This window comes from Haliotis rubra, unplaced genomic scaffold (assembly GCF_003918875.1).
Source record: "Haliotis rubra isolate DU_JTF1 unplaced genomic scaffold, ASM391887v1 Scf1439, whole genome shotgun sequence".
In the NCBI taxonomy this organism is placed as follows: Eukaryota; Metazoa; Mollusca; class Gastropoda; order Lepetellida; family Haliotidae; genus Haliotis; species Haliotis rubra.
The window spans coordinates 22,259-35,945 of NW_025765380.1; the positions used below are offsets into that span (position 1 = coordinate 22,259).

The following is a 13,687-nucleotide window of genomic DNA, read 5'->3' on the forward strand; positions in this document are numbered from 1 at the left end:
CTGACCATTACAAACATCAATCCCCGGGTTTTGACGTTGGTTCTGGTTTGATGACTACGTAGTTTATTCTAGTTAGGTTCGATGGATTCAAGAGGGGAAATAGACGAGGTTGACGAGTAGTTAGGGATATCGACCATGAAGTTTATTCTATTTATGTAAAAGGGATTCGAGAGGGGAAATCGACTGGGTGACGGTTTGAGATGGATGGTCATCCTTTGACCATCTTCTGCAGCAGGAATGTTGGGATGGGAAGCTGGTTGTTTCTATGTTCAGTTCTATCATTGTCAGATTCAGGTGACCTTGAAGAACTTCATCAATCTTGGGGGACTAAACGTCCACAAAGGACACATATTGATGCCATTTCAACATTTCTAAGTAGTAAAAAATAGTCTTCACCATCTTACTACCTATCTATTTATGCTGATTGATATGTTAACAGATTAACTTTAGAAATCAGGTTCGGAAGAAAACAAAATCCCATTACCCTTTCACCGATCGGAATTACTAATTTAACAGATTGTATTATTGCATTGTCCAATTCTACGTGAAGTCTCAACGTCAACAACAGGAATCAAACGTCAGATGTGTGAACACTGACAACACATTGTAACGACGCCAAGACAGGACAGATGGATTCGGGTGACTCATCTCAGATACAGGTTCCAGACAGCAGTGACCACGTCCCAGACCATTCCCCAGGCCTTCAATGCTCATTTGCTAGCCTCTATGCGTCGTCGATGCACTGCTGTGCTTCACGCACATGGTGGTCATACCCGTCATTGACTTTGTGACTTCGTCGTGTGACCCCTACTCGATTTTGAACTTCTGGCGTCATCGTTACGGATATTGTTCATGTTCTTTTGACATTTTCTTGTGGTCCGATACTTCAGCTTATAAAGTGTCTACATCATTTCGTCTTTGCTGTGTTGTATTCCAATTCTGAAGGCATTTTCAGTGTGCGCAGTTTCTTTATGTGGCTAGTATACATGTAAATACGTTTAATATATGTCCTTACTTTTGGACTGTGCGAGGGATTTGTGTTTTGATTTTTTAAGGGTTTAAATACTGAAATATTCCACACATAATTTGATGCACCGAAATGGCTTTATTCACTTATACGAAAGTGAAGCGTCACATCTGTACCTTATTTAGAGCAAACAGTGCATCTCAACTCCCAGTGATTCTTGTATGGAGGACATGGCAGGGAACCACAGACACCTTCAACAAGATACAAGAGTTGCCCGTTCTTGTCTTCATGACCACTTCTATCCTTTTCTGCATCTCCATCAACACACAGATATTCACTAGCAGCATGATTATAATGGCCACCCATCAGATACCCCGTGTACTCTACATGCCATCCAGGAAAGCAGGACATCTTGGCAGGCACCATGATGACGCTTGTCTTGGTTCTACTTCTGCACACGGCACAGGGAACGTCATGGTCATGAAGGCGTTTGAAACTGATGGAATGCTCATTGGTTTGATATTCTGTACCATAGATGGCACCATCAACCTGAAATCCTGGAGTGTAGTTTCCATATTCAGGGTTGTCTGGCAGGCACAGGATATTAGCAGGTCCGGCCTTATGACTATAATGAGTTCCTCCTGCTATTCCTGTGATAATAATGCAGTCGGGTTAGTCAAAATAAGCATTACTAGTAATGCTCAGGCTACTCAGATATAGAATATTACTTAAACCATGGATACGACAAGGACATACATGTTCACCCTCTTCAGCTCTCACTTTGAAGGTGACGCAAACTCAGTATACATCACGCACATAATACTCTTCACAGGTCTATATTCTCAGGGTGATCTGTGATATCATAGCCCCATATTTTATACAAATCGACATTATCGAAATCCACATCTGAATTTCGGTTCTTTTTATAAGGCTACTTTTGAAGGAGGTGGTGTCATTTCGTGTATGTTTTAAATTTCAAGTTGCTTACCCTTGGAATGAAATATAACACTTTGCTGATCATGGGGATTGGCAATCCATACAATTGCCGATGGTTATTCAGAATCGACGCCAAAGACTTGAAGTATTATGTAGAGTACCATCCCTAAAATCAAATGTCCCAAATGCAACACAACGTTGTAAGACAGTTTAACCAACAGAAGAAATCCGACTATAACATTGCCAGTCATTCCCAATGCATGGTGTTTCCGTGTGTCCGAAAGGGAAATATGTGTATGTATGGTACAATGTGATTCGAGCATGGACGGCTCACTGCACAATGTGAGTAGACAGTCTTTCTATGCATAACTCCCTAACGACTGTCACTTGTCGGTCAATGTATTGATTAGATAATCCTAAATAGATCCATCCTCAGTTTGTCTATATATACTAAATAGGTATGAAAAAGAGGATGTTGGGTTTGTATTACCTTTATATACAAGTTGAGTTTTAGACGGACATCCAGTTTTACCCCATCGAGTGTAGACCGCTCCGCCATTACCCTTAACTGTAAAACAGATCGATATCGATAAACAAACATGTGCATATTTCCATATTTGGTTGTGCTGATAATCAAAAGCTAATTTGTAAAGTGCTTCAATCTTTTGAGTCATAATATGGTACTAATGATATTTATATTAAGTTCATTGATGCAATTTCACTTTCAACGTTAGTCTCAAACACTTGATAACACTTCTTAGTCTTCACCTGCAATTTACAAATAACACGTACATATCCAAGAGCCTAATACGATATAATGACTGTGTAAACAAAATATAATTTCCTTTTACAACTTTAGCTGAGCACCTCGCCTGTCAGAGGAAAGTAACTGCAATGTATTGAAACATACAGGTTTGTTTTTTATTTGAATTTTGAAAACCCTATTAATATTTTTGAGGGAGGGGTGGGGGTCAATTCAATTTAATCCAAAGACACACGGACATACAGATCAACGGATAAAACAGTAAAGTCTCTGTCCTACCGGGATCTGACGTTTCCTGTTCTGTGTTCAGCATCTGCCGCAACTCCTCGAGGAATGTCCGAGTGGCAATGTATGGTGTTGATGTTGGCAAAACCTGCGAAGAAGCCCTTCCTTGTGGTCCACCCCTCACGGCTTGTCCTGAAGTACAAGCGTGGATTAAGTACACACGGAAATATGAAACTGGTGGTTTCAGCAACAGAAGACAGAGTTAGTATCTTGTGTAACCTCCGCCCATCTGGATGACGTTTTGAACCCTCGTCCTCATTAAGAGGACAACCCGATGTTGGGGCAGCCTGTGTCCATTCTTGGTGCAATGTTTGCTCTAATTCATTAATATTCTGGACTGGCGGATCTCTCTGACGAACCTTATGCCCCAAACATGCTCGATAGGGTTCAAATCAGGGCTTCTGGCTGGCCAAGGGCAGTAATGACTTCACTGTGACACGTTTAAGTTTGCAGTCATTAATGACACACAGTCCCATTCTATCTAGGATCCTTCGCCGAATGGAACTTCTTCCAGCATGTCCTGTTCCTCTGTCGCCATACATTACGTCAGTAACAAACAGGAAAAACCGGCTCTCGTCTAACAAAATAGATCTTCCTCAAAGAGGCTGTTCACGGCACCACCATAATATTGCCTTCATGTGTCAACAAAGGTCCTCGGACAGGTCTCCTGGCTTTATACCTTGCTGTTTTCAGTCGATTTCTAACAGTTTCATGACAAAGTTGCTGGTGTGGAAACCATTGCCGATTTAGCACTGAACTTGGTGCAAAGGGAAATCGCCTAACAAGTCTAAGAAGGGCTGCGTCTTGTCTTGCTGGTATCTTGCGTGGCTCGCTTGAACGATGCAAACCTTTTACATAGTTTGTTTGGTGATAATTCCTCACTTATTGACTGATTGTTAGGGGTGGTGACCTAAATGCCTGGCATATTGTCTCATGGACAAGCCGGCAAGAAGTATATACAATGATAGTGCTGGACCAAGTCCAACAAAAGCCTCTGCAAAGCCTTATTTCACAAATAAGGCTTTGGTCGGACCCTTAGCTCTTGCTACCATTGCATCTACTACTTTTGAGCCCCCGTTAATTTCCCACCCACACGTGGCACTACTGTGCCGCTATGCCACGTTGGTAGGAGGTAACATTGTGCCGTACGGTATGATCAATAATTCTTCTCTAACAAACCCTCTCCCTGGCCCATATCTCAAGTAGTACAAGTTCGGCTCGTCGGCTTTCATGTCCACGTTATCTATGTCTATCTTGCTTATGGCTATCACCCCGGCTGGTATAGGTACCTCACTAGGGCCCTATCTGGTATCTGTTTCTCTTTCCCATGCAATGGTGCAGCCAACTCTGCCACTATTGATTTTGGTTTGATAGCGTCTACCGGCTTCTTACCAGTGAGACGGGTGATTTCATGGTTTATGGCAGACACCACCTGAGGTAGCCACGTGGTCCATTCGGTGTTGGGTTTATTTAGACTTATTTCCTGAGTGTATTGATGCCCGAAAAAGCGCTCAGCCAAAGTCCTATTGAATCTCTCAACTATGGCTTGGCTGCGATGGGCTCCGGCCATGCCACGCCTGACCTTGGTATCGTGTTTATCCAGCAGGTGTGACACGACACCCATGAACTCCCGGCCGGGGTCAACTTGGAGCTCTGTTGGCCACGTTAGTGGACTGCGCTTGTATATACGCTCCATGGCTTGAGCCACCTCATTAGAATCTTTCGCGGTTAAGGGCTCCGCTTCCTTATACCGGCTGGCCACATCCACGATAGTCAGGGCATACTTGTAGGTTTTGCGCCTCAACCTGTGGTGGGGTAGGAACAGTAGGTCTGCCTGGTGAACGCTATTGGGTATGTTAATACCAAACTTCCTTCTAGGCACGTAGCGTGGTGGATCTGCCACAGGGCTTGTTTTTCAAGCCACGCTTTGGCCTCGTTTGGGGGTACTCGCGCCCTTTTAGCCAGCTTATGTACAGCGCTAGCTCCTTTCCAGTACCCACGTGGACTGTAGTAAATAGCCTCAAACTTTCTCTGGTTCCGTGACATGTCACAATGACAGGGTATGGTAATTACATATACACCTATGTTCTTGGTTCAATTTTCTCATGCCCGTACGCGTACGTGTTTATCCCGTCAATAGCTATCCAACGTTTAGTGTCCATCGGCGACAGGGACGTCTTGTTTATAGTCAGTCCGTATATCCTATGCCCATCACTTCTAAGTGTGTTCATTTTATGTCTAAAGGTACGGGCCTTGAACAGGGCTTCCTTGAATCTGGCGTGTTTGATGTGTTGTTTCACCACATACTTCTTAACACCCTTAGCCTTCCGGATCTCACCATTGTCGGCCTTCAGGATGGAGCTATGGGCGTGCCAGCACACTCGTCCTTCATTTCCCCCGTTGTGGACCCGGGGGGATATCAGGTCCACCAACCTGTTTGCCGTGGGTTGCGCCCCTGTGTCGGTGGAGGACGGGATTCTGGTGGTTGAGCACAATGGACAACATTCAAGGGGGTCACCCTTCCATGATACTGAGAGCCGTACCGGTGAAAACGGAGAAATACAACGACGGTAGAACCGAGTCGTTTTCACCGCGGCAGTATAAGAGGCAACATCCCTGAGCTGATAATATCGGTGTTAGATATAAATCATAATCCTGTGAATATAGGATACCTCAGCATAACGCTGCACATAAAATGACCAGCGCACAAGGCCCCGGAATGAAGGTGAAAAAATGTGTCAATGCGGGGATATCCGACCTCGGGGACACACGCGGATTCGACGACCCCGGAGTAGATGGTAAATTGTACGCCTTGCAGCTTAAAAACAGTATTTACAAACGCGTTGAAGTCCCCTCCATAGGTGGTACTAGCAATCTAAGTGATATAGTAGATACCTCAAGAGCGGTCGTCAACACTCGGTTCACCCTAGTCAACACCGGTGATGATAAATGGATGACATACCCATCTTTCGGGGGCAAACTGTTCGACTTAGACGATGTTGAGAGCACTACCGTCGCCCGAAACACCCCATATACTCTCGTCTTCACCGAAGATGACAAGTGGGTGTTGTTACCCGATAAAGGCGACTGGTTTCTCAATATTAAGCTCGGCTCCCCATCCGTGTTCACGGAGAACAAAGACAACTACCTAAACAAAGTCGTGAACAACGGAACACTGCTCGTGGCTTACGTCCCGGCTCAGAGGCGTAGCGTAATCATCAGCCCAGTCGCCAGTATGGCAGCCCACATGCTATCGAGTAAACCGGGAGTGCAAGACGTGACATTGCAGTTGGTGTCTGAATTTGCTGGCGTGGTCAACATCCTGATGAGCCTACCGGATAACGCCACTCTGGTCATCCAAGTCTACCTAGGGGAACCATCGCGGGATGATGTCGAAATCGTGAAGGGGATCAAACTCGGGTGGGCGAAACGACACCAGTATCACGTTTGCACAGTTTACGTGCGGGTGGGTGTCGACTCCAAAACCAGTCTGCAGGGAGTCACCGTGATCGTGGAAGACACGATATCACTAACCAAGATCTTCCTACCCGACAACATACACTTCATGGGGGTGAAGTGCGCCCTGAACTATTATCAGAAAACCAGTTGGAAATTATCTCGTAATAGTATTATAGCAATGATTAGGCACCGCCCAACGCTACGCTTAACGACCTAGGGGACAAGGAGGGATTCGATCAGCCTGGTGAGGAAGACACCTTATACATCCTGCACTTGAAAGACAACGTGTATAGGCGGGTGTCATTATCAGATTTTAAAGAGCCTGAATGGGTAGTCAACTTAACCCTCGCCTCACCTTATATCTCATTAAAGGAATATAGTTATATCTCTGAAATTAAGAATAGCGGTACCTTACCCGCGTGTTTCGTTCCGGGGCCTAATACAAGGATTATACTAAGACCGGTTTTACCCAATATGTTACTGGCATTCCGCGGGGGTGAGTTAAGGTATGACTGCTACGGGCACATAGGGATTACGGCTATGGTGCCAGGCTCCACACTCATCATAGAAGTCTATATCCTGGGACATCTTGATAGTAAAGAACACCAACTTTTACTCGGGGCTACAGTACACTGGAGCCCCGGACCAATGATCAACGTTACCGTATCATCATACAACCGGACACCTCAACGGGTTCTATAGCCCCTCAATAAAGCCCCTCCGATGGGGCTCGTGTGAATGCAGAGTTACCTATTAAATTCTCACCTATTCTCCTACATGAGAATCTACACCTTATAAGCCTCAAGTACGTTGATCGACTCTTAAATGAAACCCAATTAAAATATCTTTTGTAATATATATTATAGGATGGGGCTGTACCCAGTTGTAGAAGAAGTCCCTGGAAACCGTAGACGGGTTCCGCTTGAGACAGTTATGTGATGTAAAAGGGAACTAGAACAAGACCGTGACACGCGGAAAGCACTATATAAGAAGTACCATAGAGCTTTCAATGCTGTGGACGGGACTGATACTGCCCTTATGGCAACCAGCATGGGACTAGGGGCGGCAGGTGTTGGGTTGTTAGCTACCATCGTGGCTGCACCTATAGTGCTAGGTATTGAAATAACAGCTGGGGTGACAGGGGTGTTAGGGTTGGTGCTTAAGTTTGCATCACGCAGACTGCATCGTAAGGCGTTGAAACACGACGAGATCAGGGTTCTGGCCGAAGCAAAGCTGAACACGGTAAGTGAGCGTATTTCCACGGCACTCACTGACAGTAAGATCTCAGAGGAGGAGTTTCATTCAATCCTCTCTGAACTCACAAAATATAACAAAATGAAACAAGAGATTCGATCCAAGTCTCGTAAGTCTGCTATCAGCGAGGACGAGAAAAAAAAGTACATAGAACAGGGGATACAAAAAGCCCAGCAAGCCTTTATTACGAACACCAAAGAGATCATAGGCGATTCACATTAAACTGTTTTATCGATCTCAACGTGACATAGCGGCACAGTAGTGCCAAGTGTGGGTGGGAAATCAACGGGGGCTCAAAAGTAGTAGATACAATGGTAGCAAGATCTAAGGGCCCGACAAAGCCTTATTTGTGAAATAAGGCTTTGCAGAGGCTTTTGTTGGACTTGGTCCAGGACTATCATTGTATATCGCAGTTTTCAAACAAAAGTGAATGGTAATTGAAACTGTATTTTTATGACACGAAGGGTGCAAGTGTTTCATACACGTGATACCTGCAGCATGATTTGTTGCGTTTGAGACACGTACTAGCTTCTGGTTTTCATTTATTTTCAATCTTTAAGATACTGACAGAAGAACCTATAAGGTGTTGCAATACCTTTTTTTTCTTGTGCATATATCATACGCACTGCCCAAATCATAAATTGTGTATTACCCCGTTGCTTGTGGGAGAAACTGGTGGCATATGAAAGTACTTACACACAACTGAAATGGACACCTATTCCAGTATTGCTTAGAGATGAGCTGAAATACAAATAATGGATTCTTGCAGTTCAGAAAAGATGGCTCACTGCACAATTATTGTCGGTGATTCATATGTTGAATTCTGAATGATATCTCACCTGCCACACATTGTGGTGAGACAGGCGGTGAGTGAGTGAGTGAGTTAAGATTTAAAGTCACATCGGCAATATTTTAGCCATATCGTGAGTAAAACAAGTTCTAAATTTATAATACATACATATAATATATAAAACCCTGTCAACGAAGGACAGTAAAACCACTAGATTATCAGAGATTTCTGGACAATACAATGTAAAATTGGGCTATAGATCGCCAACAACTGAAGGTAGATCACCATACCAGGGACCATGGGGACTTACAGTGCCTTTGCTACCTGCATGGACCCTAGTTGGATTTACACCATCCCTTCAGCCGCTGGCGATTGTAGGACAAGTTTAGCCGAAACTTAAAGGAACAAATATACTACGTTTAAAAATCGGGTAAGCAAAAATTTAACTTTGAAACTTTGAAACTTTGAAACTTTGAAACTTACGTATCCTCCCAGCTGGATAATAATTTTACGCTACTTCAACCCCTTTGAGGGTACAGCCACAAACAGTCTCAGTTACTACTCTAAACTACCAATAATAAAATATGCATCTATTTACAAATCAGTTAACAAGTCTAATATTTTTAAAAAAACAATAATTAAATGAGAACTTATATTACTAAAAAGATCCTTCATAATTTGTGATTTGAAATAGATATCCCTTGTGATGGAATATTCAAGACAGTCAAGCAGGACATGCTTGACCGTGATTCTTTCATCACAAAGGGATACAAAACGGAGTATCTTCACCTTTAATAGGTACTCATGAGTATATCTTGTGTGGCCAATACGACATCGTCGTATGATGACCTCTTCAAATCTGGATTGACAACCCAAGTAGGTGTAACACATATGGGGTTTATTTCATGTAATTCATTAAGACCCACCTGGGTGTCCCACTTCTTCTGCATCAGATCCCGGATGTAAATTCTAATGCTAGCTTTGTAATCAGAGTATGGAATAAGAAGTGGTGTCACAGATTTGTTGAGTGCTGCCTTAGCAGCAAGATCAGCCAGTGTATTCCCCAAAATGCCAACGTGGCTGGGTAACCAACAAAAGACGATGTCGCATTGGCCAGTAGCAAGCTCATTATACAATTCAATAATTTCTAATAAAAGTGGATGTTAACAAAAAAGATTTTTGATAGCCTGAAGACACAAAAGAGAATCAGAAAAGATGATGTATTGTTTATATTTACAGTGTTTATATATATGTTTAAGAGCTGTTAATATAGCGTTAGCTTCTGCTGTGAAAATAGAGCTATTATTTGGTAGTCGAGAAGATATTGTTTTGGATCCAATGACAGTGGCACAAGCCACCGCGCCACCATCCTTGGATCCATCTGTAAATAAGGATTTATATGTATTATATTTATTTCTTAATTGACTAAACTCTTGTTTATACTGTAAATCATTAGTTTCGGATTTTTTAAATGTGGTTAATGTTAAGTCAGCGTCTGGCCTCACCAATTGCCAAGGAGGAGAAGAAAGAAGACGATAAGGAGATATATTCTCAAGCTCAATTCCCGCAGCAGAAATGAATGGTTTAATTGTGTGTCCAAGAGGCGGAACAAGAGAAGACTTTTTGTTATACAAATCCTCATAAAGAGGATTGAAGACACAGTTAAATGCAGGGTTAGATTCGTTAGAATATAGTTTGGTAATATATTGAGTGAGTGAGTGAGTTAATATTTATCGTCACATCGGCAATATTGCAGCCATATCGTGACGAGAACAGTTTATAATTATATTATAGATCAATAAAGTAGGACATTAAAAAAAAACTGTTGTCGAAGAACAGTAAAACTACTAGTGTATCACAGATATCCATTTAAAACTAGCAATTAAATCTAAAATATTGGACCTATAAATGACAAAACAATATGAAAACAGGCTATAGATTGCCAACAACTGAAGGTAGATCACCACACTAGGGACCTTTGGGACTTACAGTACATTTGCTTCCTGCATGGACCCTAGCTGGATTTACATCATCCCCTCAGCTATTTGCAATTGAGATATATCTAGCCATACATTAAAATTACACATATTCTACGATTAAACAATGGAAAGTTGAAATTTACTTTGAATGTTTTGGGACTTACGTACCCTCTCAGGAGGACAATAATTTTACAGTACTTTAACCCCCCTCGAGGATACAGCCACTAACAATCTCAGTTACTAATTCAAACTTTCAATCATAAAATATTTAGCTATTTACAAATCTGTTAACAAATTTAATTCTTTTAAAAAACCAATAATTAAATGAGGACTGATATTAGTAAAAGGATCCTTCATAGTTCGGGATTTGAAATAGATATCCCTTGTGATGGAGTACTCGACACAGTCAAGCAAGGCTTGGTAATATATTGTAAAGATAATTTTATACAGAGTTGGGTAAGAGAAGGCTCATCTGTCTCGACGTAGAGACTATCAACTGGAGAAGTTCTCAGTGATCCAAGACAAAGTCTTAGTCCTTGGAGGTGGATAGAATCAAGTAGTTTAAGGTTGCTTTTGCAAGCTCCGTCATAGACGATGGAGCCATAATCAAGTTTAGATCGCACCAACGATCTATATAAGTGAAGGAGGGTAGTTTGAATTGGAGACAACCTTTAACAAATCGAGTGCCTTCAGGCATTTAGCTTTAAGGGATTCAATATGTGGCAGGAATGTTAAATGGGAATCGAAAATAAGACCCAAGAATTTTGCCTCCTTTATAACTTTGATAGGGGTGTCATTTAAAAATAGTTCAGGGTCTTTATGCGGTTTGTATTTTCTACAAAAATGTAGACAATTAGTTTTAGATTTAGAAAATTTAAAGCCGTTTTCAAGACACCATTTATTTATTTTGTTTAAACATAACTGCAGTTGCCGTTCAATAGTATGCATATTTTTACCACAAGAACTATTCAAATCATCAAAATAATGATCTATCAATTGAATCATTTAAAACCTTTGATAAACTATTGATCTTGATGCTAAGCAGTGTGACAGACAAAATACTGCCTTGAGGGACACTCTGATCCTGATTGTAATGATCAGACAGGGTTGAACGCACTCGGACTTGAAATTGCCTGTCTTTTAAAAACTGTGATATAAAAAGAGGCAAACGGCCTCTCAAACCAAAATCATGTAAATCCTTCAAAATGCCATGCTTCCAGATCGTATCATAAGCTTTCTCAAGATCAAAGTAAATTGATACAGCATGTTTTTTTTTTACTATAGCATTTTTAACAAAGGATTCTAAACGTACCAAATGATCAATGGTACTACGGAAACTACATTGAATATTTGTTATAAGGTTATTGGTTTCAAGATACCAAGTTAATCTATTATTCACCATACGTTCCATGGTTTTACAGACACAGCTAGTTAGAGATATTGGTCTGTAATTAGACGGATCTGTATGATCCCTGCCAGGTTTTGGTATTGGGACTACAATGGCATTATGCCACGAAGGAGGAAATTCTCCAGATGTCCATATTTGGTCAAATATATCTAAAAGTGTCATCAGACATGGTTCAGGTAAGTGTTTCAGTAGCTGGTAATGTATATTATCATCACCCGCTGCAGTGTCATGAGCTTGCTCAAGAGCAGTATGTAGCTCATGTAATTGAAAAGCACTTCGTTATAATCTTCGACGATATTTCATTCGAAATTAAGTTTTGTCTTTTCCTGTTGTTTCTGATATCTCTGAAACTCAGGGACATAATTTGCTGATGATGAATTTTTGGCAAGAGTTTCACCAATTGTATTTGCAATTTTAGACTTGTCAGTAATTAAATTACCACCATCTTTAAGATGGTGAACAGCAGATTTTGAACCTTTGCCTTTAATTCTTTAAAGCATGTTCCATACCTTAGACATTGGCGTGCATTGATTAATTTTTGAGACATTATTTCTCCAAGATTGTCATTTGTTTTGTTTAAAGGTACGACGCGCCTTTGCATTGAGAATTTTAAATTTATTTAAGTTATGGACCGTTGGATGAAGGCGGAAATAACGCTCGGCCTTTTTCCTCGTTTTTCTGGCTTGTCTACAATCTGTATTAAACCATGGTTTTCGTACATGTGGAGTCGTAGAGGACTTTGGTATACACTCATCAGCTATTTGCCTTAAAACGTCAGCAAAAGTTTAAATGGGATCAGTTATATCACTGAAAAATTCAGGTCACAGTTTCAATTTACATATTGTTTGATATAAAGACCAGTTAGCCTTCGAAAAGTTCCATCTTGTATACGATGGAGAATCAGATGGAGTTACTTCTGCAAGGATAGATGGGAAGTGGTCACTTCCACAAAGGTTATTATGAACAGACCAATCAAATTCATTCAGGAGGTTAGAATCTGCAAGAGACAAATCCAGACAAGAATAAGTGCCAGTTGCAGGATGCAGATAGGTGCTTGAATCATCATTAAATATGCACAGGTCATTATTGGAAATGAACTCTTCCAGTATTTTGCCTCTAGTATTAGTGTCAGTACTGCCCCAGAGTGGGTTGTGACCGTTTAGATCACCCATAAGAACACATGGCTCTGGGAGTTGATCAAGAGTGATTGAAGATCAGTCAGCTGAAGGTTCGATGAAGGTGGAATATACAGAGAGCATAACGTAAATGCTACACCCAGAGTAAGTCTCACTGCAACAGCTTGGAGATTAGTGTTAAGTGTAACAGGGCTGTGAATAACATCCTGCCGTATAAGGATAGTAGAACCTCCAGTGGCTCTATCACCCAGAGGGGAAAAGTAATGATAGGCTTCAAACTGACGTAAGTTCTTCCAGACAGAACGCTGATGGTGTTAAATCCTGGATTAATAGCTGTATTTCATTAAATTTTGTCCGGAGTCCTCTACAGTTCCACTGCACGATATTGTTAGATAGACCTATCTTTTAGGCGGATTAATTTGGGATCTACCCCGCACTGTTTTCGAGGGTCCTCAAGTGATCCGCATTTGTTCAATAATTTGATTTTATCATCTGACCCTTTTGGGGCTCTGCCACTTTGTTTCTTCAAAGAATCTGGCTTCAGTTTACTTTTGTTTTTAACGATTTGTTGAACGTTTGACGTTGATTGAGACCGTTGAGTTGATTGAGAAGATGTGTCACGGTCATAAGATGGTTCAGATTGGATTGGGGGCGTACCAGGAAGTGGTTCTGCAGTTTGTGTAGATATTGCAGGTGACAAAATCTGAGAA

At 41.5% G+C, this 13,687-nt stretch overlaps 1 protein-coding gene across 3 annotated transcripts in view; it reads right to left on the bottom strand.

The window, feature by feature from the left end:
* Positions 1 to 1,082: 1,082 nt before the first annotated feature.
* The window catches only part of LOC124269308, a 39,940-nt gene continuing 27,335 nt past the window's right edge, over positions 1,083 to 13,687 (bottom strand). For 2 of the 3 annotated variants that reach the window (XM_046704316.1, XM_046704318.1), the window contains exons 2-3: positions 2,394 to 2,471; positions 1,083 to 1,617 (exon numbers count right to left, since the gene is read on the bottom strand). In XM_046704316.1, the coding sequence (XP_046560272.1) occupies positions 1,145 to 1,617; positions 2,394 to 2,471 (551 nt within the window). In that variant the 3' untranslated portion in view covers positions 1,083 to 1,144. Of the gene's footprint in view, positions 1,618 to 2,393; positions 2,472 to 2,945; positions 3,084 to 13,687 lie in introns of all 3 variants that reach the window. The other variant, XM_046704315.1, reaches the window with a different exon arrangement.